Source organism: Mus pahari, chromosome 7, assembly GCF_900095145.1.
Source record: "Mus pahari chromosome 7, PAHARI_EIJ_v1.1, whole genome shotgun sequence".
In the NCBI taxonomy this organism is placed as follows: Eukaryota; Metazoa; Chordata; class Mammalia; order Rodentia; family Muridae; genus Mus; species Mus pahari.
This window is the reverse complement of record NC_034596.1, coordinates 78,866,534-78,890,622: the sequence shown is the minus strand read 5'-3', so window position 1 is coordinate 78,890,622 and position 24,089 is coordinate 78,866,534. Positions and strand designations below refer to the sequence as shown.

At 53.4% G+C, this 24,089-nt stretch overlaps 1 protein-coding gene and 1 pseudogene across 2 annotated transcripts in view; both read right to left on the bottom strand.

Annotated features, from left to right (window-relative positions):
• The window catches only part of Papln (papilin, proteoglycan like sulfated glycoprotein), a 31,298-nt gene extending 12,207 nt beyond the window's left edge, over positions 1 to 19,091 (bottom strand). The window contains exons 1-19 of one of the 2 annotated variants that reach the window (XM_021201560.1): positions 19,022 to 19,091; positions 16,908 to 16,970; positions 12,829 to 12,944; positions 11,631 to 11,691; positions 11,300 to 11,402; positions 8,911 to 9,041; positions 8,094 to 8,217; positions 7,590 to 7,670; positions 7,329 to 7,501; positions 7,110 to 7,233; positions 6,616 to 6,742; positions 6,172 to 6,240; positions 5,532 to 5,739; positions 4,701 to 4,883; positions 4,402 to 4,543; positions 2,322 to 2,402; positions 1,895 to 2,156; positions 810 to 930; positions 380 to 518 (exon numbers count right to left, since the gene is read on the bottom strand). In XM_021201560.1, the coding sequence (XP_021057219.1) occupies positions 380 to 518; positions 810 to 930; positions 1,895 to 2,156; positions 2,322 to 2,402; positions 4,402 to 4,543; positions 4,701 to 4,883; positions 5,532 to 5,739; positions 6,172 to 6,240; positions 6,616 to 6,742; positions 7,110 to 7,233; positions 7,329 to 7,501; positions 7,590 to 7,670; positions 8,094 to 8,217; positions 8,911 to 9,041; positions 11,300 to 11,402; positions 11,631 to 11,691; positions 12,829 to 12,944; positions 16,908 to 16,964 (2,302 nt within the window). In that variant the 5' untranslated portion in view covers positions 16,965 to 16,970; positions 19,022 to 19,091. The remainder of the gene's footprint in view (positions 1 to 379; positions 519 to 809; positions 931 to 1,894; positions 2,157 to 2,321; positions 2,403 to 4,401; positions 4,544 to 4,700; positions 4,884 to 5,531; positions 5,740 to 6,171; positions 6,241 to 6,615; positions 6,743 to 7,109; positions 7,234 to 7,328; positions 7,502 to 7,589; positions 7,671 to 8,093; positions 8,218 to 8,910; positions 9,042 to 11,299; positions 11,403 to 11,630; positions 11,692 to 12,828; positions 12,945 to 16,907; positions 16,971 to 19,021) is intronic. The other variant, XM_021201562.1, reaches the window with a different exon arrangement.
• Positions 19,092 to 23,231: 4,140 nt separating this feature from the next.
• On the bottom strand, positions 23,232 to 23,615 carry LOC110324975 (annotated as a pseudogene).
• Positions 23,616 to 24,089: the final 474 nt, after the last annotated feature.

Below are 24,089 nucleotides of genomic sequence, written 5' to 3'. Positions count from 1 at the left end.
ATCTTACATATTTCAGGTTGGCCTTGAACATAGTATGTAGCCAAAAATGACCTTGAACTTCTGATCATCCTGCCTCTGCCTCTCAAGTGCTGGGATTATAAACCTGTACCTCCATATCTGGTTTATGTAGCACCAAAGGTTGAACCCAGGGCTTTGTGCATGCTAGGTATCTACTCTATCAACTGAGCCACATCTCCAGCACCGAGAGCTCCACTTATAACCCTCCCAGCCCAATGTGAACATCTTAGATGCAGGACCATCTCTCTGGCCTGGTATCTGGTGTGTGTTCACGTACTGGGAAACCTGAGTCAATGAGGTATGGCCATGGGTTGGGGATGAGGATCCAGTGAGATGAGGATGAGAAGGGGCACCGGCTCACCAAAGCTGGGCTGGCCCACACATCCTTCCCCCAGGGGACCAGCTGCAGAAGCCACGTTGTCATAGCAACATCCAAACCTAGAGCTTCGACACTCACTGGGCTCGCTTTCATGGGCCTGGGGTTGGTGGATCTTGGGGTTCTGGAGAAGAAGCCAGAGGTTGGGGAGTTAGGAATAAATCTTGTTTTCAGTGGTGAGCTTGGGCTGACCAGAGAGGGAGGGTGACAGGAAAAGGGAAGGGACAGAGCCATGAGTCAGAGGACCCCACCCAGGCCCCGGGGGGAGCTCGGACACCATCTCTGACGCCCTGGTCTTTGAAAGGAAGGCCTAGGTTGCCAGGTTTGTAGGGTCCTCCCTTTTCCCTTCCCCAGGGCTGAAGCTGCAGAGCTCCTGGTAGCACTGAGCTGTGTTCCTGCCGTAGGAGCCACTTACCTTGGAAGCCACTGCCCTGGACCCTGGCCTGTTTCCCGCATTGTCACTGCTGTGAGACCTGGTACAGCCAGCCTGTTGGGGTCCCTCAGCTGCAGACACCCCATCGGGGCAGCATCCGTACCTAGGAAGCAGTACACAGCACCCTCACTGCCCAGCCATGTCCCAGCCCTTCCATGGACCCTGGTGCCTAACTACCAGGTAGGACCAGGCTCCATCCGAGGCTGCCTGCATAGGACATTGGCCAGGTACAGATCTGTCCGAGAGCCTGTTCCTGTGAGGGCAGACCATTCTGCGTGCCCCAGGCTCTCCTCACTCCCACTGGAACCCAGAGAAGGTACAGCCCTGACAGTGGACCTACGCTTGATGCAATGCATCCCCCCCCCATTCCAAAACCAGAACAGGGGTGTACCTGTGCCCACACAAACATCAGGCTCCTAGGGGCTCCCTCATTTCTCTTCCACCAACCAGGGTGTGCGAAGCAAGGTGAAGGGAAGGTTTTAGAAGGGCCATTGCTCCTGACTCTCAGAGGAGGAGGCCAAGAGCAGAGAAGTCATGTGCCTCAGGTCAGCCAGCAAAACATCTGGCAAAGGGCTGAGAGGAGGGTGTCACCCCCAAGTTGCTGGCCCCAAACCCCAGACCCTAAGCAATACAAGTCTCTCAAGAGGCCTGTGCAAAGTAGGGCTTGGAAGAACTTGAGGGAGGGCATCCTGCAGAGTGGACTGACTGCCCCCTCCCTGCGAGGCTGAAGGGGTCTGTGGGTAGACGACCTTTGAGAGTGGCCAGCCTCACACTGGGCTCCTGAGCCTGGGAACTGGAATTCCTACCTCTTGTGCCTGCTACGGGCCTTAGGTTACACCTCCACCCACAGGCTGGGCACATTAGAAGCCCATCAGGAGGAAAAGAAAGCTCTCCTCTCCACCAAAAACAAAACAAAACAAAAACAAAAAGAGGCACAGGCAGGACACCTCAGGAATTCTGCTCTAACCTGGTCAAGCTTGCCCTGGGCAGCGATGCTGGCCCACCTGCCATGGTCCAGCCCCACCTTCCCTCTCTCCCCTGCTGAGGAGGAAGAAGTCTCAACCCACCTGCTCTGAAGACATGAGGCCCCAGCCAGGGGACAGCCTTGCCACTGAGGCCCAAGAGATGGTGTGTGGCCATCAGGGCAGCACCCATGGGGGCTGTGTCTGCAGTCACGGGGCCCTGAGCCAGGCCTCAGGGGTGGCTGGTGTGGAGGACGCTGCAGAGTTGGGACCCGGCCTGCAGTTGACAGGTTAGGATCCTGACCCTCTCTGGGGTTGCTCTGAGGCCTGGGTCTCTCCAGGGGAGCCCACTGCTGCTCTCTTCCATCTATGCGTGAGAAAGAAAGGCCGCTGTGAGGTACCACACCCTCACCCCTCACCCTCTGCCCACGGCTACCTTAAATCACTTTCCAGGGTCTCTAGTCCCTCCAGGCCACCCAGACTCGTAGATGATAGGTCCTGGGTGGTGTGGGGGAGGGACCCAGGTTCTCACCTGAGACTGGAGACACTCGAGGGCCTGAAAGCATCCTGGGGTCTGAGGGACGGGTCCTCGAGTCCTGTATACTAGGGACCTCTGTAGGGAACCAAGTAACAGGTGGGTGTGGAGGGCAGAACCGGAGAAAAGTGACACCAGAGGGAACAGCAAATATCCCAAACCAATAAAACACATCTCGGCAGAGACTTTGTGACTATTGGCCTTAAACTCACAAAAATCCTCCTGCCTCAGCCTCTTGGGTGTAGGGATTGCAGGTGTGTATCAACACGCCTGGCTTCAAGATTTTCTGCAGCTTGTCTACGTGTATGGATTTTTGTTTTTTTTACCTTGCCCAACTTAGCAAAACTAAGTCACTGTCCTGATAGACCCAGTGACTCGGAAGCCACAGGCAGCCAAGGTAGGGCACTTGCGTAGCATGAACCAGGCCCTGGGTTTGAACCCTAACATGAGGAAAAATGGATTTTTATGGCATTTAGTACTTAATAGTCTTAATTAAATTGCTAGATTTTTTTCAATCATAAAAATCAGAGAAATGTTTTTTATTGTTTTGGTTTGGTTTTTTTTTTTTTAAATAAGGAAGAAACTAGCTAGGCACTCCCCCAAAACAGTGTTTCTCAGTGAGGGCACAGGGCGGGTTCTGCTCTTCCAGAGTTTGGTGTTGATGGAATAACTAACACAGACTTAAGGACACCGCAATAGGAGGCAGGGCCAATGAGACATGAGGGCTGGAGTCCAGAGCCTACTAAAGTTCCAGGCCAGCCAGGGCTACAGCGGGAAACAGCCTAAACGGAGTTAAAATGTAACTGTGGCGAGGCTGGCGACGTCACTGAGCAATTATGAGCACTTGCTCTTCCAGGGCACCAGGGTTCAAGTTCCAGCACCCACATGGTGGCCAACCGCCATCTGTGACCCCTGTTTTCAGGAATCCTGGCCTTCTGGCTCTGCAGGCATGTGTAAAGTGCATAGATGCACACACAAGCAAAATACGGTGCACACAAAAAACTTAAACCGAATTTTTAAAAAGACATTTCTCCGTCCAGTGTGGTGGTGCACAGCTATAATCCTAGCACTTGGGAGGTAGAGAGATTGATGAGGAGTTCAAAGTCGTCCTTAGCTAGAAGTTTGGGGCCAGCCTAGGCTACGTACGTTTTACCTTTTCTCAACAAACCAATAATGACACTAACAATAAAGCATCACTGGGTCCCCTTCTTCAGTGCGCAGGACATCATGCACACAAGATGCCGCCACCATTTATCTCCTGGATTCTGCTCCCTGCATCTCGTCTCTCCTTTAGACTGCCCCGAGGCCAAGCCAAATTTGTCTCTCTCTACCTCAGAACCACGGTGCAGCTCAGCACCACTCTCTCCCGTGGGATCCATATGCTCAGATACAGTGCCCCCATGACAGCCACCAGGAAGGACAGTCACCCCTGCTGCCCACAGTGTCCAGGTGAGAGGACTCACACGTGCCAGGGCTACACTGAGGTCAGCATACACATGCTCTGAGCGGAGTCCCCTGCCCCTCTGAGACCTGCCACCCCCATCCCCCACTGGAATCCTCTTGTCTCCACCTGGAGCCGACATCTCAGGGTCCCCACAAACCAGCATGCCTAGCTTAGCCATGACGGTGACTACCTTTAGTGTCATATCCACATACCAGAGAAATCCAGCCTCTGTGCCCTTCCCTCAGCAGAAGGCCCCCATACCTGAGAGACCTTCTCCCCTAGAGGGATGGGGGAGAAGGGGAGGGTGGACAGGCAAGAAACAGTATGTGTGTTCTCTCTTCACTTAGTCAGTCATTCAACAAACAGTTGCTGAGTACCTCCCACGTCATAAGTACATTGGAGGAAGGGTATAGAGAGGAACAGGAGCCATGGACCTAGCCCTCAGGAAGCTGGTCGGGGCATGCAGCACGAGGAAACTAATGCAAAAATGACATCTGAAACAACACACTGGGCAAGTTTGAGTTCACAGGTATCCATACATGGATTTGGCAAGAGCTGGGGCAGCAATGGCCAGAGTGTGGGAGAGCAGCCAGGGGACAAGGTGAGATGCCACCCTCCCTGCCCTATCCTTACCCTGAGGGAGATGGCAGGGCTGTCTGTTGCAGGCTTCCACCTCGGCAGGCTTGGACGACTGCAGATCCACACAACGACCAGGCGGCCCGATGGTACAAATGACCTGCCGTCTCCGAATGCCGGAACCACAGCTTTTAGAGCACTAAAGGCCCAGGGTAGGAGTGGAAAGAGAGAGAGAGAGAGACACTGAGGCCAAGGACACCCCTGGAGAAGGAGGGGACCGCGCTCTTCACAGGGATCTCCAGGACCCTGGGACCAGACCTGGACACAGCAGGCATTGGGAAGGGACAGGCACTTACTAGACTCCATGAGCCGACATGCCAGGCCTGGCCACGGAACACAGGACAGGCCTCTTGCACACAGGGCTCCGTGAGGGTTGGCTGGTCCTTCAAAGAGCACGCCGCGGCATGGACCAGAGACCCCTCATCCCCTCGGCAGGTGACACTCCTCTTCCTGATGCCAGTTCCGCATGTAACCGAGCACTGTAAGGACAGCTATCAGCAGGGATGTCCCCCAGCCCTGGAGAGCAGGTCAGCTGGGACAGCTGGAAGCTGTGGCTCAGAGAACAGATGGCGCTTCCTGCCCTTACCCCACTCCTGAGCTCAGAGAGGCTGAGTCACTGTTGTGAGGTTGCACAGCCTGAAGAGGGCTTTGTACATTCCACTTCTTTTTAGATTTGTTTCTATTTGTGTGTCTATGCATGTCTCTCTGTGTGTATGCTGCTCGTGTGTGCCTGTCGGTAAGACCAGAAGAGCGTGTCCGATCCCCTGGAGCTGGAGTTGTGAAAAACCTGACGTGAGGGTCAGGAATTGAACCCAGGTCCTCCCAGAAGAAGCACCAGGGTTCTTAACCACTGAGCCGGCTCTCCAGCCTCCATGTCCTTTGATGTGCATTCTGACCCCCAAACATGCCTACCTCTGTCTTCTTTCCAAGGCAAACCCTTTCCCATCTAGCCCTGGGATGCTAGAGATTGTAAGAGAACCTTGGACCAGAGTCTAGAAGTTGTGTCTTATCCCAGCTTGGCCACATCTTCCAAGATGTCCAGCTAGGTCCCATCTCTCTGAGGACCTCAGCAGAAGGCAAGCATTTCAAGCCGGGGTCCAAGACACAGCTCCTAGGCAGGGCCTCACCTCTCCCCAGGGCTCCGCGCTCCAGACGGCACAGTGCTGCAGGTTGCAAGCCTGTGTGGTAGGGGGCTTCCCAGCTAGGCCAGCACACTGGGCCTCCTCAGCAGCTTCCTGGCCACCGGTCCCGTCTGAGGATATGCAGTAGACAGAGCGAGACTGGACTCCACCCCCGCAGGAGACAGAGCAGGGCGTCCAGGGTCCTACCTTCCAGCTAACCAAAAAAGAAGGTGGGGGGGACAGTTAAGCCTAGCCCAGGAGGCTGCAGCTCCCCAACGCAGGGTACGTCGTCGAGGGCCTGTCTCAAGCCTCCCCAAGAGCTCTGTAGAGAGACCACCAGCTAGGCCTCCTGGACATCCCCTATGGCTCACTGGCCCGAGGGTCTCTATAACCCGGCAGCTCCCTTTCTCTTTCTCACTGGGTGCTGGCATTACAGCCAGACTCTGTGGGTTGCCATCCTGTGTGAGGTAATCTCCCTGTATGTGGAGAAGCCCTGCCTGGCTGGGGGAGGATGGGGGGGTTACACGGACCAAAGGAAAGGGAAGCTCTGAACACACCATGCAAAGCCAAGACCGTCACCATCTCACCAGGAGGCCGGGAGGGTAGGGGAGCAACACCAGCAGGAACCCCCTGGCCCATGGATTACCTGTTCCCACACATATGCTGGACCCCAGCATAGCGCCACCACGCTGCCGGCCGGTGCAGGAAAGAGATCCTTTGTGCACGAACAAAGGTGTTTGCCAAAGTCTACTGGCCCTTGGGCCAGATTCCTGCCTCACTCTCCCCTAGCCATTTGCTCGAGCCCCCCTGTGGCCTCAGACAGGGACCTCTGACACTGTCCCCAAAGCCTCCTGTTCCCAGACTGGGCATTCTGAACAATGTGAGGAAACCCATGAATGGAGAGAACGACCCTGGGTCTCCTGCTCAGGCCCATTCACTACTTCCCTCAGTGACAGCTGCCACCGGATGTGAGGAGCCCTGCCCCTCCCCCAACCTTCAGCCTGTGCCTAAAGCAGTTTAGGGCTTCCCCTCCCTTCCCACCCAAGTTCCTGGGCGCCACCAAAGGTAGAAGGGGCTGGCAAAGTCTCACCGCTTGGTCTTTGGACAAGGTTGAGTGTTGCATGAACGACGGTGGGTGGGCCGAGGCTGGTGTTGGCACATGTGGTCTGGATAGGCCTCGTTGTCAATGGTGCAGAATACCAGGCGGGACTGGTGACCTGTCAGGAGGAGGGTGGCACAAAGCTGCTGGCAGGCCAGGACTCCCCAGATGAACTCACTAGTTAGGCACCTTCTGGACTGCACCCGTGGCTCACCCTGGTTAAGTCCCATGACAGGTACCACTATCATCCTCCGCCTACAGAGGAAGCAGCTGAGGCTCAAAGAGTCCTGGGTGTGAGCGACAGATCGTCATGAGCTCCAACCCCAGTGAGACACGTCTCCTGGATCTCCCTCATCCTAGTGTAGGCGGCAGCCCTCCATGGGAACACCTGACTTTTTCCATATGTGGAGATGTCCCTCCCCAGCAGTGGAGTACCTTGAGGACAGGGAACTTGTCCTCCCCCCCCCCCAAAACCCAGTGTTCACCTCCACCACACTCAGCGCTGCAGTCGCCCCAGGAGCCATGGCTCCAGCTGACGCCTCGGCCAGGATCATTCGCGGGCAGGTAGTACTCGTAGTGTACTCCGGGGTTGGACTCCTGACTGAGGAGCTGCCGAGAATGTCTTCACTTTAGTCCCCCTGCCTGGCGCACCGTAGCCCTGGCAGCCCACCTGTGCAGGGCGCCTCCCTCTGTGACCCACTCACCTCAATGACCAGGGGCTCCGAAGTGGGGCCCCGTGCCTGGAGTCGCTCAGGAGCCAGGTCCCCCTCCACACCCCGTTCGTACTGTAGGACTGTGCTGGCCACCGGAAGAGCCTGGGCTGCCTCAATGGTCCAGTGCCCGTTGAGATAGTACTCTCCACGGATGTTCTTCACGGCTGTGGAAACCCAGCTTGTCAGGGGACGTGGGACAGCGAGTTGCCCCCCTTTGCGCCCCGGGCTGCCCAGCTCCAAAGCGTCTCTCACCCAGGAAATTCCTGCTGGCAGCAGCTTCCTCGATGCGAATACTAGTGGCCCCAGCCGGAATGATGAAGATTTGGTTGTAGCCTGATTGGAACAAGATCCAGGAGAGGGTGCTGGTTTGCTCTTGGTGGGACTTTGGGGGGGGGGCGGGGAAACGGCTTTTGGCAGAGGCAGCTTTACAAAGGTCGGGGTGGGGGTGCTCTGGGAATAGACTTTGGATACCAGGACAGCTTGGGAGAGAACATGGAACAAGGTGGGACGGGATGAGGGTGGCAGGCATCCAGGCGTCAGCGGTGTTAGATTAGACTGCACACGTGGGTGAGCGTCCTAACCAAGGTGGGCACATGAGAAGGATCCTGTGTAGGGCATAGCCTCTACTCTGCAGCCACGTGACCTGAGCCAGACCCACAAAGTGCCACGAGGATTACTTGGCCTCAAGCCTTGGTCCGATAAGGTGACAGGCAAGCCAAAACGGAGACCCTTGCGGAGACCCCTGCACGACCCCACCTCTGCTGAGATCATTGGCATCAAAGGTTCCTGTGACTGGGTAGCAGGATGAGCCATCGCCCCCACACTGCAGACACTTGTCCTCCTGCTTAGTCGAGTCTAGCTTGTGATCACAGCCAACCATCTGCGGGGAGCGGGACGGGTAGAACGTAAGAGCAAGGTGGGCTAGAACAGGAGAGGCAGGCTCACGATTCCAAATGCCCCTGGGCCGGACAGCAGGGCACGGAATGGCTCAGACCCGTCCCAGCTCCCTCTAACCACTCCCTGCCTCCCTTTGGAGGTCATCTCTCTTCCGTTTTTTTGAATGGAACTCCACAGATGTGGGCTTGGGCGTGCCAGAGGGCTGATCCTCTCCTTTCCCCAGAGAATAGGGTGAGCTCAGGCTGACAGGACAGAGAGCTGAGACTCAGGCTGCTGGGAACTCGGGAGCTGTCAGACTGGTATAGTAGAGGCCTGGGGCTGCCATCTCATCTCAGACTCATGAGGAGAGCCTGCCCGAGCCTGAAGCTGACCCAGAGGAGAAGAAAGCACAAGATGGGTAGAGAATGTCTAGCATCTTTTCATCGCCTACAGCCACCCCTTCCCATTTGGTTGGGTTTGGTTGAGGGAAACTTCAGCCATCCAGAAAGTTTCTTTGATGAAATCGGTGTTCTCAAGGACAAAGCTGAGGTGGTCAGAGAATACCCGTGATGACAGCGTTGCTTTCTGGGAACTAGGACTTAAGCCACCAAGCTCCTGACAGCCACTTGGTCCCACTGATGCTGGAAGGCACCACCTATAATAATCCCCCAGCCAGCTGGGAGGGGGCAGAACTCACTCGGCAGACGCCGTCCACACAGATGTCCCTCTGGCCAGGCTCACAGGGTGTCCCGTCCACCACGGCATCCTTGTGCTTGTAGTAGAAGTTCTGCCCCTTGGGAATGCAGTTCAGCTCACACTTATTAGGGGCTGGGTGGGCAAGAGGAGAAAGCTGACATCTTGGCACTGAACCATGATGGTTTGAGAATAAAACCAACCACCCCCCCAACAGGCTCATGGATTGAAACACTTGGTCCCGTTAGTGGTGCTGTCTGGGGAGGTTGTGGGACGTGGTGGGGTGGTGTACACTACTGGGTGTGGACTTTCCAAGTTTACAGCCTCCTTTGCCTCCATTCTGGCTTGAGTTCTCTTATTGTGTGTGGTTGAAATATCAATAAGATCCCTACACCAGCCATTACAGACTCTCTCTCTATACTCACAAGCCCAAATAAACTCCTTTTGCAAGCTACCTATCGATGGTATTTTATCACAGCAAGGAAAAGAAACTTAACACCTGAACATCTGTTGGGGGCTGGGTGGACAAGAGGGTGGGAGGCTGATCCCAGAAAAAGAACCCCCAAGGGAGGCAGCAGCAGCGGGGAGTGCACCCTTGCCCGGAGAGAAGGCTTTTACGGCAACCCACCCTGCCCCCCACTCCCCACCTTCCACCCTCCACCCCTGCCTTCCCAAACAGCACAGTCTTGGGGGACCAAGTCAAACAGCAGCCTCTACAAAGAGTAAAACACCATTCTTTACTTTGCCATTTTATTTTGAGGCGAGGTCTCCACCCGAGGCAAGCCTTAAAAGGCTGGGCATGGTGTCGCACACCTTTAATTCCAGCACCAATGGGCAGAAGCAGGGAGATCTCTGCCTTGGAAGCCAACCTGGTTCCAGGACAGCCAGGGATACATGGTGAGACCCTGCTTGTGCCCCCGAGCTGGTCCTTAATTCCCTGTGTCACTAAGAATGAACTTAAATAGCCCCAAAGCACTAGCAAGATTGTAATCCTGTCCATCGCAAAGCAGCCAACCACTATAATATTTTAAGATTATCGCCGGGCATGGTGGTGCAGGCCTTTAATCCCAGCACTCGGGAGGCAGAGGCAGGCAGATTTCTGCGTTCGAGGCCAGCCTGGTCTACAAAGTGAGTTCCAAGACAGCCAGGGCTACACAGAGAAACCCTGTCTCAAAAGACAAAACAAAAAACAAAAACAAAAACAAGCTGCCATTTAGGTGCTGGAAGAACAGCCAGTGCTCTTAACCATGGAATCATCTCTTCAGCCCCATGAAAGCTATTTCTAACATACACCTCAGGAGTACTGCATGCCAAAGGGTCCCAGGGGAGCATTTCTCGGGCCATGGTGACCCCAGGACCACAGAGGGGACGATGCTCAGTGTTGGAAATTAGAGTGTGTGCGGCGGGCATCCCTTTGCAGAGAAAAGCAATGCCCCGATTTCTCCTGAGGCTTGCTTCTTAAAGTTATGTTCAGAAAGGGTTATCGCCAAGCAGTTCAGGCTGGAACTCACAATATGCCCCAGGCTACCCTTAAACTCCGGACAGAAGCACTGGTATACAGGTATATACCACCACTACTGGCTTTACTCTTTTGGCTAAAGAGATGGCTCAGCAGGTAAGAGCATTAGCCACTTTCCCAGCGGACCTGAGTTCGATTCCCATCACCCATGTTAGGCAGAATACAACCATCTAAATCCAGTTCCAAGGAATTGGATACCCTCTTCTGGTCTCCCACCCTCAGATGGCCTTCTGTCTGTCTGCCTACCTGTACATGCTAGGCACACATTCTATCCTGGAGTTACACCCTACCTCCTAAGAGTTCTTCTAGGTATTCCAAAATGATTCAGATGTATACACCGTGGTGCTCTTTCCCTGACCCCACCACCTAGTGTTTCTCAGACCAGATGCAGACCCAGACCCGGGTGATGGGATATATATAGCTGGACCAAGCTCTTCCCAGCACCAGGCCTTCAGGTGGCCCCTCACTAAGCCTCCGGGGCACAGGAGTTCAGAACTAAACAAAGCCGGATTGCAGACAGGCACACCGGAGTTGCTTTTTAAAATAGAAATGCATATTGAGGAGAATCAGGAGAGACCTCACAACAGCCCTTGTTACTGGGTTGCAGTGGGCGTGCTGAGGATCCCGTCATTGTCTAAGTGGCAAGGGGCTCAGCAGTTAAGAGCACTAACTGCTCTTACGGAGGTCCTGGGTTCAAATCCTAGCAAGCACATGGTGGCTCACAACCATCTGTAGTCGGATCGGATGCCCTCTTCTGGTGTGTCTGAAGACAGCTACAGTGTACTTACATACAATAAATAAATAAATCTTAAAAGAAAAGAAGAGAACTGTTGTGCTTCAATAACTGCCTACAGAGCAGGGCGGCACTGCTTACCTGCGTAGTAGGGCAGCCACCGGTAGCGCCGACCCTGGAAATCGGTGCCGTCAAACTCTGCGCACTGCTCGGCCCGGAAGTCCCGCATGCCGTCTGGGCAGCTCTGCAGGACAACATGTATGTCAGAGTGGGCACTGAAGAGGTTAATGTCCTCCCCTATCCATCCTCCGTGTCCTGGAGCCCTGGGGTCCTGCGCTTCTGTCCCACCCACCCCGGTCCCAGGAGAGGCCTCTTGCTCTCCCTGGCAGGTTGAAGGTGGGGCTGTGAGGAGGGGGGAGAGAGGAGAGGAGGGGGGAGAGAGGCGGAGAGGGGAGGGGCACGCAGGCTTTACCTCTGTGTGGCAGGTGCGGTGGCTGCGCGCGGGGCCCACGCAGCTGGCGCCTCCATCTCTCCTGCGGAGCGAGAGCATCGGGAAGACCCCAACGTCCTCCACCCATTCCTGGGCTCTCCTGGCCTTTCCACGAGGCGCCCTGGTGGACAAGGCTGGCCCAGAGTCTATGGTTTATGGTTCTTAGGCTGACCATCCCTACCCTTGACCCGATTCCTGCCACAAGGCCCTTGAACTCTACCTGTGGATTCAGCCTGCAATTTGGTAATAAATAATCGAAGATGTTAGAAGTTCTGTTCTTTTTTGGGGGGGTTGGTTGGTTTGGGGAGGCGGTTGGGATTTTTTTGTTTGCTTGTTTTGGGTTTTGTTTGTTTTTTCAAGACAGGGTTTCTCTGTGTAGCCCTGGCTGTCCTGGAACTCACTCTGTAGACCAGGCTGGCCTCAAACTCAGAAATTCGCCTGCCTCTGCCTCCCAAGTGCTGGGATTAAAGGCGTGTGCCACTACCGCCTGGCTGGATGGCTATTTATTTATGTTTTTGAGACTAAGTCCCAGGTTGACTCAGTAGCGGAGGAGGACCTTGAACATTTCATTATCCTGCCTCCACTTCCCTAGTACTAAGAAGACAGTCATGTGCCAGACTCCCACAGGTTCTCGGGAACCAGTTCACAAAAACGCCAGTAGGCGGCGCCTCATTGCAGTTCCTTCGTACCCGACCCCCTCCTTATAGTTCCCATCCCAGCAACAGCGCACTGAGTACATTGTTAACAAGTCACTTGTCAGGGGAGGGTTCTCTGCACTTGACAGAGCAGCCGAGGGCAAAGAAACCTTAGCAAGTAGGAACTGAGGACGGCCGCTGTTCATTAACTCTGCAAATGAAGCTCCCCAATGCCCCCCACCGCTCCTACTCCACCCCATTCCACCCTAACCCCACCACCACGACCACCACCCGCCAAGTGGGCGCACCAGGCACCACAGGCTTAAGGCAGAGGAAGTAAACCCGGCCTAGCTCCTCTCAATCAAGGCTAAGTTAGAATCCCGGGTGACTACATGGGAAATACTTGTTTTCCTGTATGCCCGTCGCTCTTCCACCGTGAATCTGCCGCATAATGGCCCTGATGTCAGGCTCCCACCCAGCAGCCAGACATTCCTCACTTGGCCCTCTTTTGAACTGCTGCCAGGCTCTAAGCTTTCCCTCCCTACCTCTGGGAGTAGCAGGGACGCTCCCGGAAGCTGATGCCTCCTCCACAGGTCCTGCTGCAGGGGCTCCATTCGCCCCAGGCACCCCAGGTGTCACTCTGGCGCCTCACATTTCGAGCCTGTGAAAAGCACGCTCCGATTGTGACTCACATTCTTCTCCCCAACCCCCTCGCTCGCCCAGAGCCCTGCAGAGGACCCTCTACTAAAGATGCTCCCCAATCAATTCAAAGAGCCTAGAGGCTTCCAGTACTGCCTGGTTCCGACACAGAAGCGCCTCTGGGTAGTCCTAATATTCGTTGCAAATTTAACCTGCTGTCTAAGTAGTGGGAGGGAGTGCCAGCCTAGGTGTGACTGGGTTCAGTCCGCTGGGAAGAGCCTACAGTCTCAGGAAGACTGGAGGAGGGGCTCTGCACTGAGTGCAGGCATTTGTGGGTCCACTCTCACGTGGGAGGAGGGGGCGACCTAGGAAAATGGTACTTTGATGCATTGCTCTGGGCCTGTCATCTTCACTATGGTCTACTTATCCAGCCAGGTGGCCACACGTTCTGGGTGTCTTCTGTTTGCCAGATGTGGTGCAGAGGCGGCTTTCGCCCCTGAAGATGCTATACTATGGCAAGTTCGGAGCCTGGCTTGGCGTCCCTACAATGAAGTCTGTGGATCAGCAGACCTGTCCCTTTCCAGAGACACCTATAAGGGTGGGGCAGATTGCAGCAGGTCCTCAGGCAGGTGGGGCTCTATCTGTTCAGAGAGTAACCCCAAGACAGGACAGAACTTCAGTAGGATTCCCTGGTTGAGCCTCTTCTGCTGTAGATGTGAGTGAGCTCACTTCCAGAAACTTCTGCAGTTCTGGTCAATTAGGAGCTTTATAATTTTGTCCTCTGTGGGTTGGGGGTATTCCTGTTAATCTGTGGGCTCCTGGGGGTGTCCCAATATGCATTTTCCTTGCCCCTTATAAGGGAGTCTTACTCTTAGCTTCCTGGCCCATCCCCAAGTTCTCATCAGTGGCACATAAATACAAGTGTTGGGCAGCAGTCTGGACTACTCTGGAGAGTGGGTGGGCATTTGTCCTCCTCTTCCTCCCAACTCCTTTCCACTGGAAAACCCCGTATGATGTCTAGAGTGGGAACAGTCCTTCAGACTGGGCACTGACTTGGGAATAAGATCAGGCCTCAAACTGTGGGGACTTTGTGAAATGAACCAGCTGTGAACTTCTGGCCCCGAGTATTTACATGAGGTAGATCTAGTCTGCCTTCTTGAAATGACACCATGGAAGTGTCATACTGGATGTGACACCTCGCAGCCAGAATCACATGGCCACATGGTACACACATTCTCTCACCCAAGCCTCGTAGCCTGATGGCTCCCAAAGAGTGTGACGCAGAGGAACAGCAGGAAAGCCAAGGGCACCACACACTACAGACCCAAGCGCTCATCCTACGGCTGTGTCCCCCCACCTGCCTGGGGGAACAGGCAGCCAAATGAGACACGGGATCCTAAGCAACTAGACAGGGGTGCCGAGCGAGAGGCAGGGGATACGCTGTAAACGCGTCCCATGTGCTGAAGGGGGACTTCACTGTCAAGTGTCATCATATGAACCTTTAGGAAATAGAACTCCCATTATTCAGGAGTCCAAGTGGGAACAAAAAGAAACAAGTCCTCCCCCCACGGGGAGCCTCCCAGCCTGAGGCAAGCAGGGAAGGTTGCTAATGCCCAACACAAGTCTCTCATTACTCTTGTTTTTATAGACCACAGTTTGGAAGCAGAGCAAACCGCACTAAACTGACTTAGCCACACGAAGCCAGGCAGAGGCCAGGCAGACCAAAGGTCTCGCCTCTCACTGTAAATCATTGTCTCCTTCAGTTCTAGCTACAACAGAACCTCCTAGCTTCCCAAACCAGTGAGCCAAAGTGCTCAGGTGCTCTGGCAGTGAAATGCAAACTGGTTTTATTTGACTTGAGTTTCTATTTTTAAGTGGGGTGCTTACTGTGTAGATGTGGGGGTGACTTTCCAGACTGAGATCCTAGCCTGCGTGACCCTCAAGCCTTGCTGTCACGTGGTAAGAACTAGGATGTGGCCCTCACATGCCTAGCTGCCGCTGGCCCTGCCCAGTGTCTATTTAGATATTTGTCTAGGTTCCTTGGTGCAACAGCCCCCGGAAATCCAACTCTTCTGGAGGCAAGATAAGGCCAACTCATGCATCCACAGCTCTGGCCACAGAGGCATTTTTGGTTGTCTTACAGGTAGGGGAGTGGTCTGAACTTAGGGCTCTCTAGAGGCCACACTCCTGCCGGGTGCCCTATAAAGGCATTCCTTGCTTCCCCAGACCAGCACCTTTAAGGTAGAGGCCTCCTGCTGGCATGTGTGTGAGCCCTGGTCTGTATAATGCTGAACCATGCCCCCTGCATCTTTCCACACACATCGGGCCATGAGAGGCATGAGCACATTTCGTTCTCTGTGTAATTATCTAAACCTCAAGCTGTGTGGTGATATGAAGCCAGGAGCTGGTGTGGCCCAACCCTGCTCTGGGCCTGTCCCCGCCTGCCCCATGCTCTCTGCACCCCTCCCTTCCTCCAGTTCCAGATCCAGATCAGTAGCCCCCCTTTCCTGCCTGTGTCCTCAAGGCCCGGCTGCCTGCTGGGCACCAGGGTGAGTGTGGGAAGGGGACAGAGACGACAGGGCAGGTGAAGGGATTCCCTGCCTCACTTTTGATCATCGGCCCAGGCATTGTGCTGAGCAGATTAATCAACCCTGACAGAGACCCTAGGGTGATCAGGACCCCATGCTGGATCCTGCCTCCAGCCAGAGGCCACTCAGCAGTGACCCTGGATCAAAACTCTCAACCAGAGGACAGGGAAAGAAACCAACCTCATCTAGGCCTTTCATGCTGGGAAGAAGAGAGAAGAGGGTGGAGCAGAAGGCCCCATGTGTTCCCTACATGGGAGAAGGGACCTCATAGAATCCAGTGTGCTTCCCAATCATTGAGTCATCCCAGTGACAACTTATGGTGTGCACATTAGGTCTCCCAAATCCCAGGGGTCTATGGCCTGGAGAATGGGCCAGGGTCAGGCACCTATTCCGGAGTGGCTCTGGGATTTCACCCTGGGGATGGATGACACGGGGACCCCTCCACCCAGGCTCTCACCAGCCTGTGCTGAAGGACCTCAGAGTAGGATCTAGGAAGTAAGGGCTACATCAGAACAGGAGGACGTGGGGCTGCAGTCCACCAACTGCCTGACAGGCCTATGTGTCAGGGTATGAGCTTTTGGGTGGAGGGCTGCCCAGTGCCGACCACTATCATCCACTCCTTTGCCTGCCCTTTTCATCTCCACCCACATTACTATAGAGGCAGCACTGTCCCCTTTCCCCAGGGTAGTAGTCTTAGCCCTTTGAGACTTTCCTCGCTCATCTGGGCCTTCCTGGGGGATGGGCAAGACTGTAGTCTCCCTTGTGGGGAGATTTTGGGGGTAGAATGGGACCTGTGGTCTCCGTTCTGCTCAGCACCCAGCTCTGCAGACCCATCTGTCCCCAAAGGGTTCCCGTCTGTCCTTAGAGCTCCAAGAAGCCTTGCTCCTTGGGCTTCCCTCATGAAATCAGATACCTGATGGCCACAGCCACCTCTAGTTCAAATTAAGCTCAAATCAACACCAGAAAGATCCTTGGCTGTGCACATTTCAACTGTCCAAGAAACACATGGACCTAGTGGCTGCCTAGTGAACCTCAAAGAGAAGGGGAACATTCCAGCCGTCTCCTTCAGGCAGAGGTTGGTGGGCTGGTCCCGGCAGTACATCTCTGGGTCTTTTCTCTTTAAAGGGAAGAAGTCATGGTGAACGTTCTGTGGCATTAGCCAGAGCCCAGTGAACTGGACTCCTCCTCCTCAGGCAGGAGAGCTAAGTGGGACATTGGTTCCTGCAGACTGCCCTGTGTCCAGTTAGGGATCTAAGCACTCCAGTCAGACCTCCATGGTGCCCCCTCGTTAGTGCAGGAGCTGGGGAGCTGTAGGCTTAATTCTTCTCACCAAGTCACACTGCCCCTCTCCCACCTCTCCCGAAGGAACCTCCCAGGCCCAACAGGGCTGCACTCACCCAAGACCCTGGAGGGGAGGTCAGGAGCAGCAGGAACAGGAGAAGGACCAGCTGCATCTCTGTCTGCAGGAGAAGCCACTGGTTAGAGCCAGAGGGGACATCACAGCTACCCAGAGTGGTGGGTCTTGCTATGGGAGTCACACGTTCCTCCCACTGGGTTTGCTGGGAGCACCACCGTGGTTACTAAACTACATGTCACACAAGTCACTCAGGAGGAAGAGGCCCGTTTGACAGCAGGCAGAAGCCCAGGAAGAATTTGTTTGGGAGTCCCAGAAGGCAAAAGAGTGACTGAAACCCCGGCTATACTGGTACAGAACTGAGTTTGCAATCAAAGTAACCAGACTGTTCAGCTCAGTAAGAATTTAAAAGGCCGTTTCATCCCCTTTAAAGACAACTAATAAAAATAGATTTGCGGTCAGTTTTCATTACTCAAAGTGTGTGTGTGTGTGCACGTGTGTGTGGTGTGCATGTGTGGAGTGTGTGGCGTGTGTGTGCGCGTGTGGTGTGTGGTTGTGGAGACCAGGGTTGATCATGGGTGTCCTCCACAGCTGTTCTGCTCCCTTACCTTTTGAGACACTGTCTTTGAACCTGTAGCTCTGCTTTTTCTACTAGACTGGCTGGCCAATGGGTAGGAGGGATCCGCCTCCTCTCTCCTCCCGCCCAAGGCTGAGGTTACAGAGCTGGCTGCAGGTCTGAATGCTTGCACAGCAAGCAGGTCACTGACAGAGCCATCTTCCCAGACCCCCACCCCCCAAAATAGTCCCAGCTACTGGGATGCTGGATATCCATCCACTAGAATACCACTAGAGCCCAGGAGTTCAAGGCCAGTCTGGACAAAAAGGCTTAGCACAACTTCAACTGCTTTTAAAATCGAAGTGCAAATCTTGGGGTACAGCTCATGCTTAACTATGCCAAGACCCTGGTTTGGATCCTCAGCACCCATCCGTGTTCTCTCTCTCTTTCTCTCTCTCCCCCCCCCCTATTTTAAAACCAATCAAAAGCCAACCCTTGCCTGCACAGACTCACTTCCTTCAGTCTTCACAAGGAGAGTAGACCCCAAAGTTGTGTGCAGGGTGTGCACATGTGTGGGCATGGTACTCTTGTGAACATGCGCACATTAGGTGTCTGCGCAGTGCGGGGTGTGCTCGCATGTGTGCACATGTTTCTGTATCAGAGACATGTAAGCAGTGTGCAGTTCAGTACAGAATACTAAACAAGCACTGACAGGCATGTTAATGTTAAAATCTGTAATTCTAACTGGTGTTCTGAATTCTTTTACAATAAAACAACTTGCTGTCATTTTATAAGTATGAAATATCACGTTCAAAAGCCACGTTCAGCAAAGTTTACACCAGCATACGTATGAATGCAAGCCCTGGCTAATTTGCCACAATCAGCAAGTCATTCCGTCATTCTAAACACAGACTGCTGGGGAGAAGGTTGGAAGGGGGTCTAATGCGCACTTGAGATGTGGGGATGCTGGGAGCAGCAGAGATCAAGGACTGCCTGATGACCGAGCTGGGAGGTGGTCGGATTAGCCTGAATGATGAACATGACCAGAGGGAGACTGAAGAACTCAAGAGCTCCAGTCACTCTGCAGGCGCTACCCAGGCCTGCGACCTTAGTGCCTGCGATTCCAAAGTCCGGAAAGCTCGACAATGTTCCTTCCTTCAACTCCAGGCCACCGGAGCGAGTCAGGAAGACTCTTCCAAACCTGTCCCTGACCTGGGCTGGCGCCGTGTAATCCCAGGGACACCGAAGGGCGGTTCCTACGGGGGCCCTGGGTGCCTGGCAGGTACTGGCTGTGGCCTGGAACATCGCCAGGAGGTGCGCTGGGTCTGCAGGCTTCACCCAGGCAGTACACAGAGGAGGCGGGGTATGCTGTTCCAGGAGAAGAGCAGCCGGACTGCGGGGAACCCGATTACCCGCCACTCCCCACCCCGGGCTCCAGATGCGGAGCTGAGACCCTCCTCAATGCTCACGCAGCCACCGCACAGCCAGATTTCTCATGGTCTCTCACTTCCACACCACCACTACCTACAGGAGCCAGGCGTGGCAAATGCCTACAGATGCCCAGGGCGTGCCCTGCCCAAGGCGCCCGCTTGCCTTCCTACCTGTCTCTCGAAGCCCTGGAGCCGCCCTATCGGTGCCCAACCTGGGTCAACTTCGCCGGCACCGACTATGAAAGCCAGGGGAGGGGAGGTTGGACTTTCTTTCCCCGCGGCTGGCTGGCTTCCTCCCCGCCCCATCTTCCCCCACCCAGTCTGCTGACACCCACCTCCAATCCCTGAAGGAGCACAGTGCCCCCACCGAGAGGCCCCGGGTGCCCAGCATTGCCCCATGCCTCCTCCTTTTGGGTTCCTGCCAAGGCTTTGCTTATTCTTAAAATCTGTGGTCTCTGGGTCTTGGGTCTGAGCCAGCCACCTTTTCAGTCCCACTTCCTCTGCCCCAAGCTCTCCAGGTCTTTGTCAAAACTCCTCCTCACTACACCAATCTCGCACCGATGACGACACACCTGGGTGTCCAGCCACCTTCTGAATTTTATACTTTGGCCACAATCAGTTCACATTTACAGACAGACAGACAGACAGACAGACAGACAGACAGACAGACGAGAGAGAGAGAGAGAGAGAGAGAGAGAGAGAGAGAGAGAGAGAGAGAGAGAGAGAGAGAAAGAATGAGAATTTCCCCATCACTATTAATTTACCTCAACCCTTTCCAGCTTTTGAAGCCTCTCCACTCACTCCATCCTGATCCTAGCGGCTACAATTCTAATGGAGCATCGCAGTAAAAATCTGTGTAGATCGGCTGGGCACTAGCTAGCCTTGAGATATAGGCTCTTACCACTTCCACTTGTGGCAAATTTAATTTCCTTCCTGCTACTTCCACTTGTGGCAAATTTAATTTCCTTCCTGCTTTTACACCACCACCACCACTGCCCCCCCCCCACACACACACACAAATCAAGCCGTTTCCTTGCCAAACATTCCTTTTCAGAAAACAGAGTTTACTCATCCCTAGAAAATGGCCTGGGCCTGGGCCTGTGGAGGTCACAGAAGCTGGGGCTCCTTGCTGACCCTGACCCTGTCACTTCTCTGACTTTAGATAGGGCAGCTAGCAACAGGGATTTCAACCTCCTTCAAAGCTGGGCTGGTGTTCCCACTGAGGGAAGCAGGAAGCCCTTTATACTTCCCAGTACGGGAGGGGACAGAGGCCTGGGAATTCTTGGATAAACTTGGCAGCAAAGGGAGTGATGTGACTTAGAATCTCCCTAGGAAAATGTTTCTTCACTCAAAATTGCCACCTCCCCCGCCCCCCACGACCTTCCTGAACTCCTTCAAAGGTCCTTGTGAAACGGGAGGAAACGGTTTCTCCTACTGAGAAGTGGGGCAGCTACGGAGCAACCTTTCTTATGGTTTTGGTTTTAGGGCTCGTTTTCAGACTTGAACCCTTCTGTTCTGCTTTAGGGCAGGATCTCGTGGCTGGCCTCGGTGTGCAGCGGAGGATGATCTCCTGGATGCCGCGGTTACAGATCCTATGCCCAGCTCATGTAGTCTTAGATGTCAAAACCAGGGCTCCATGCATGCTAGACACGCATTCTACTGACTGAACCCCAGTCCAAAATCTGGACTCTCTTTTAAAAAAAAAAAAAAGAAAAGAAAAAGAAAAGAAAAACTACTTGTCTACCGGGCATGGTGGCGCACGCCTTTAATCCCAGCACTTGGGAGGCAGAGGCAGGTGGATTTCTGAGTTCAAGGCCAGCCTGGTCTACAGAGTGAGTTCCCAGACAGCCAGGGCTACACAGAGAAACCCTGTCTCAAAACAAAACAAAAACAAAAAACAAAAACAAAAACCTACTTGTCTTAGTTAGGGTTACTATTGCTGTGATGAAACACCATGACTAAAAGCAAATCAGAGACAAAAGGATTATTTATTGGTTTTTCAAGACAGGGTTTCTCTGTGTAGCCCTTGTCCTGGAACTCGCTCTGTAAATTACGCAGGAAAGGGTTTATTTGGCTTACATTTCCACATCAGTGTGGAAGAAAAAGTCAGGAACTCAAGCAGGGCAGGAACCTGGAGGCAGGAGCTGATAGACCACCGAGGGGTGCTGCTTACTGGCTTGCTTCTCATGGCTTGCTCTGCCTGCTTTCTTATAGAACCCAGGGCCGGGCGGTTGTGGCGCACGCCTTTAATCCCAGCACTTGGAAGGCAAAGACAGGCGGATTTCTGAGTTCGAGGCCAGCCTGGTCTACAGAGTGAGTTCCAGGACAGCCAGGGCTACACAGGGAAACCCTGTCTCGAAAAACCAAAAAAAAAAAAAAAAAAGAACCCAGGTCTACCTGCGCAGGAGTGGCACCACACAGAATGAGCTGTCCTGCCCCCAGTCAATTACTAAGAAAATGAATATGAATATATATTTCCTATTGGACAGAGTGGTGCCACTTTCTTTCAAAGTCCAAAGTCGAAGTAAAACTCCAAAATCTCTTGAAAAGTTCAAAGTATGTCAACAGTGGGCTTCAGTAAAATAAAAAAATTAAATAAATTAAATCCTGTCTTATTCCAAGAGGGAAGACCCAGAGTACAGCTACAACCTTAAAGTAAAACCAACTCCCAACAGTTTAAATAGGCCGGAGCCCCAATGTCTGGCATTTACTCCAGGTTTTCTGGGGTCCTCCAAAGGGCTTGCCATGTCACAGAGCTTGTCCCCGAGGCTCAGGCTGGCTCCACTCCTTACCTGCTCCTGTCCTTGGCAGTTGCTTGTGGCACTGGAGCTCCCACAATGCCCAGTCTTCTACTGCATTGGGGCTGCACTTCCACCAATAGCCTATCATGGGCTCTCTTCGTGGTGCCAAGCCTCAACTCTGAGTGGCCCCTTCAATCCTGGGGCTTCAACTGCTACAGAGGCTGCATTCTCCCCAATGGCTTCTCCCAGTCTCTACCAGTGCCAAACTTCAGCTTCCCTCTGAAAGCCTCCATACAGAACTACATAGGTGACTCTAACACGTGACCAAGGTCTGAGGTACAACCTTGGCCACCTCTTACACAGTGTATGTGTGCATGCGTGCATATGTGTGTGCGCGTGCATGTGTGTGCATGCGTGCGTGTGTGTGTGTGTGTGTGTGCGTACGCATGCATATGTGTGTGTGTGTGTGTGTGTGTGTGTGTGTGTGGACCCTGAGGGAACACTTCCCAGAAGATCAGGAGATCTCACCTCAGTGTTGCTGGAATCGTAATCGACACTCCTTTCTCAGCTCCAGCTTATCAGCAACAGTTGTCCCCAGTAAAGGTGATTTTTGGTCGTTTTATGTGGTTTGGTTTGGCTCCAGTGGCGCTGGTCTCTTGTTCATTACAGCTGACTCTTCCTCTCAAGCTGACCAGAAGCACAGACTCTTAACGCCCATAAGTCTTTAAGTGAAGCCACGAGCCAGGCCTCAACGATCTGCATTGCCCTCGACATTCTTATCGTCCAAGATCCCACAGGACAGCTCACCAAGCTTTGAACACTCGAAAGCTTTTCCAACCCCAGTGTTCCAAAGTCCTTCCACAATCCTCCCCTAAACAACTTGGTCAGAGCTGTCACCTAATACCTCACGCTCTTGGTACCAATTTCTGTCTTAGAGTGTGATGTGTGTTCATTGCTGTGATGAAACACCACGACTAAAGCGGTGACCAAAGCAACTTGAGGAGGAAAGGGTTTATCTGGCTTATATGCCCATACCACAGCTCATCACTGAAGGACGGCAGGGCAGGGACCTGGAGGCAGGAGCTGATGCAGAGGCCACGGAGGGATGCTGCTTCCTGGCTTGCTCCCCATGGCTTGCTCAGCCTGCTTTTTTTATAGGACCAGCACCACCAGCCCAGGGATGACATCATCTACAATGGTCTTAGCCCTCCCCCATCTATCACTAACTTAAAAAATGTCCAGCAAGATTGCCTGAAGCATGATCTTATCGAAGGCATTTTTCTCAAGTGAGGCTCCTTCCTCTTGGATGATTTTAGCTTGTGTCAAGTTGACATAGCATAGAACTGGCCAGCACACCAGCACAGAACATTTCCTTATTTTTCACTAAGACTTTCCCAGAGGCTGTGACTAACCTTGTCCCCACCCCACCCCCTACGAAGGGTTAGTGCGCTCACTGCTATAAAGCAGTTTCAAGGACTGGAACCAACCTTAAATGGCAAAAACTTTTTCTATTTGCATTATTATAAAAATGTTTAAGTAAAAAAACGAAAGTAAAGGAGCAAAGGGGCCACGGTGGCTTCAGAGTGACAAGATCATTCACGGTTCATGTCAGACATTCAGTCTTGGCTCGGGTATAACAAAGTTGAAACAGGATTGCTATCATACAAAAGGTTCACTACAGCACGCTGTATGTACCTGTTCCAAGTCCACCCCCAGCCCCAATGCTTCCGACTCAATTACTTCCCAGCCTGTTGGGCCTGTCGATGGAGGAGCACGTAGATCTTCTCTTTGATCCAGTCTATGTGTCAGCTGAGTACAGAAGACAGCTGCGACCTACCAGATCATCAATACAGTCAAATGACTGACTGGAGCCAGGTGTGGGTGCACAGGCTGCTGGGGGTCATCCAATATCCTTCGTTATTCTTCATACATTTTATAAACACCTTTCATGCCAACTCAGAGTCAGCCTGAGTTCTGCCTTCTGGCCTCTTGGTTGGTTGTACCAACAAAGCAGTGTGAGGCATGGCACCAAAGGCTTTGCTGCAGCTGCCACCACACACCCAGATCTGCATCCTTACTGCAATGTTAGAGGCCTCTGGTGCTAAGAAGGCAGAACCTCGGCAGAGCGGCGCCAAGGAGCAGGCCTGGCCTCTCTAATCAATCACTTGTAAAGACAAGAACTAGATCCATCTACTGGGCTCACAGAGACCTGTCAAGCATGCCGCTCAGCCCAGAGCCAACTGGTGCACAAACAGTTGTTTAGAAAAAGATTTAGGGGCTGAGAGATGACTCAGTGGTTGACAGCACTGAATGTTCCTCCAGAGGACCCAGGTTTGATTCCCACATGGCAGCTCACAACTGTCTGTGACTCCCAAGATTGGACACCGTCACCCAGACACACATGCAGGCAAAATACCAATGCACATAAAAGAATTCCAGAAGAGGGGACTGGGAAGATGTCTCAGTGGGTGTTTAATCATGAGAATCTGAGTTCAAAT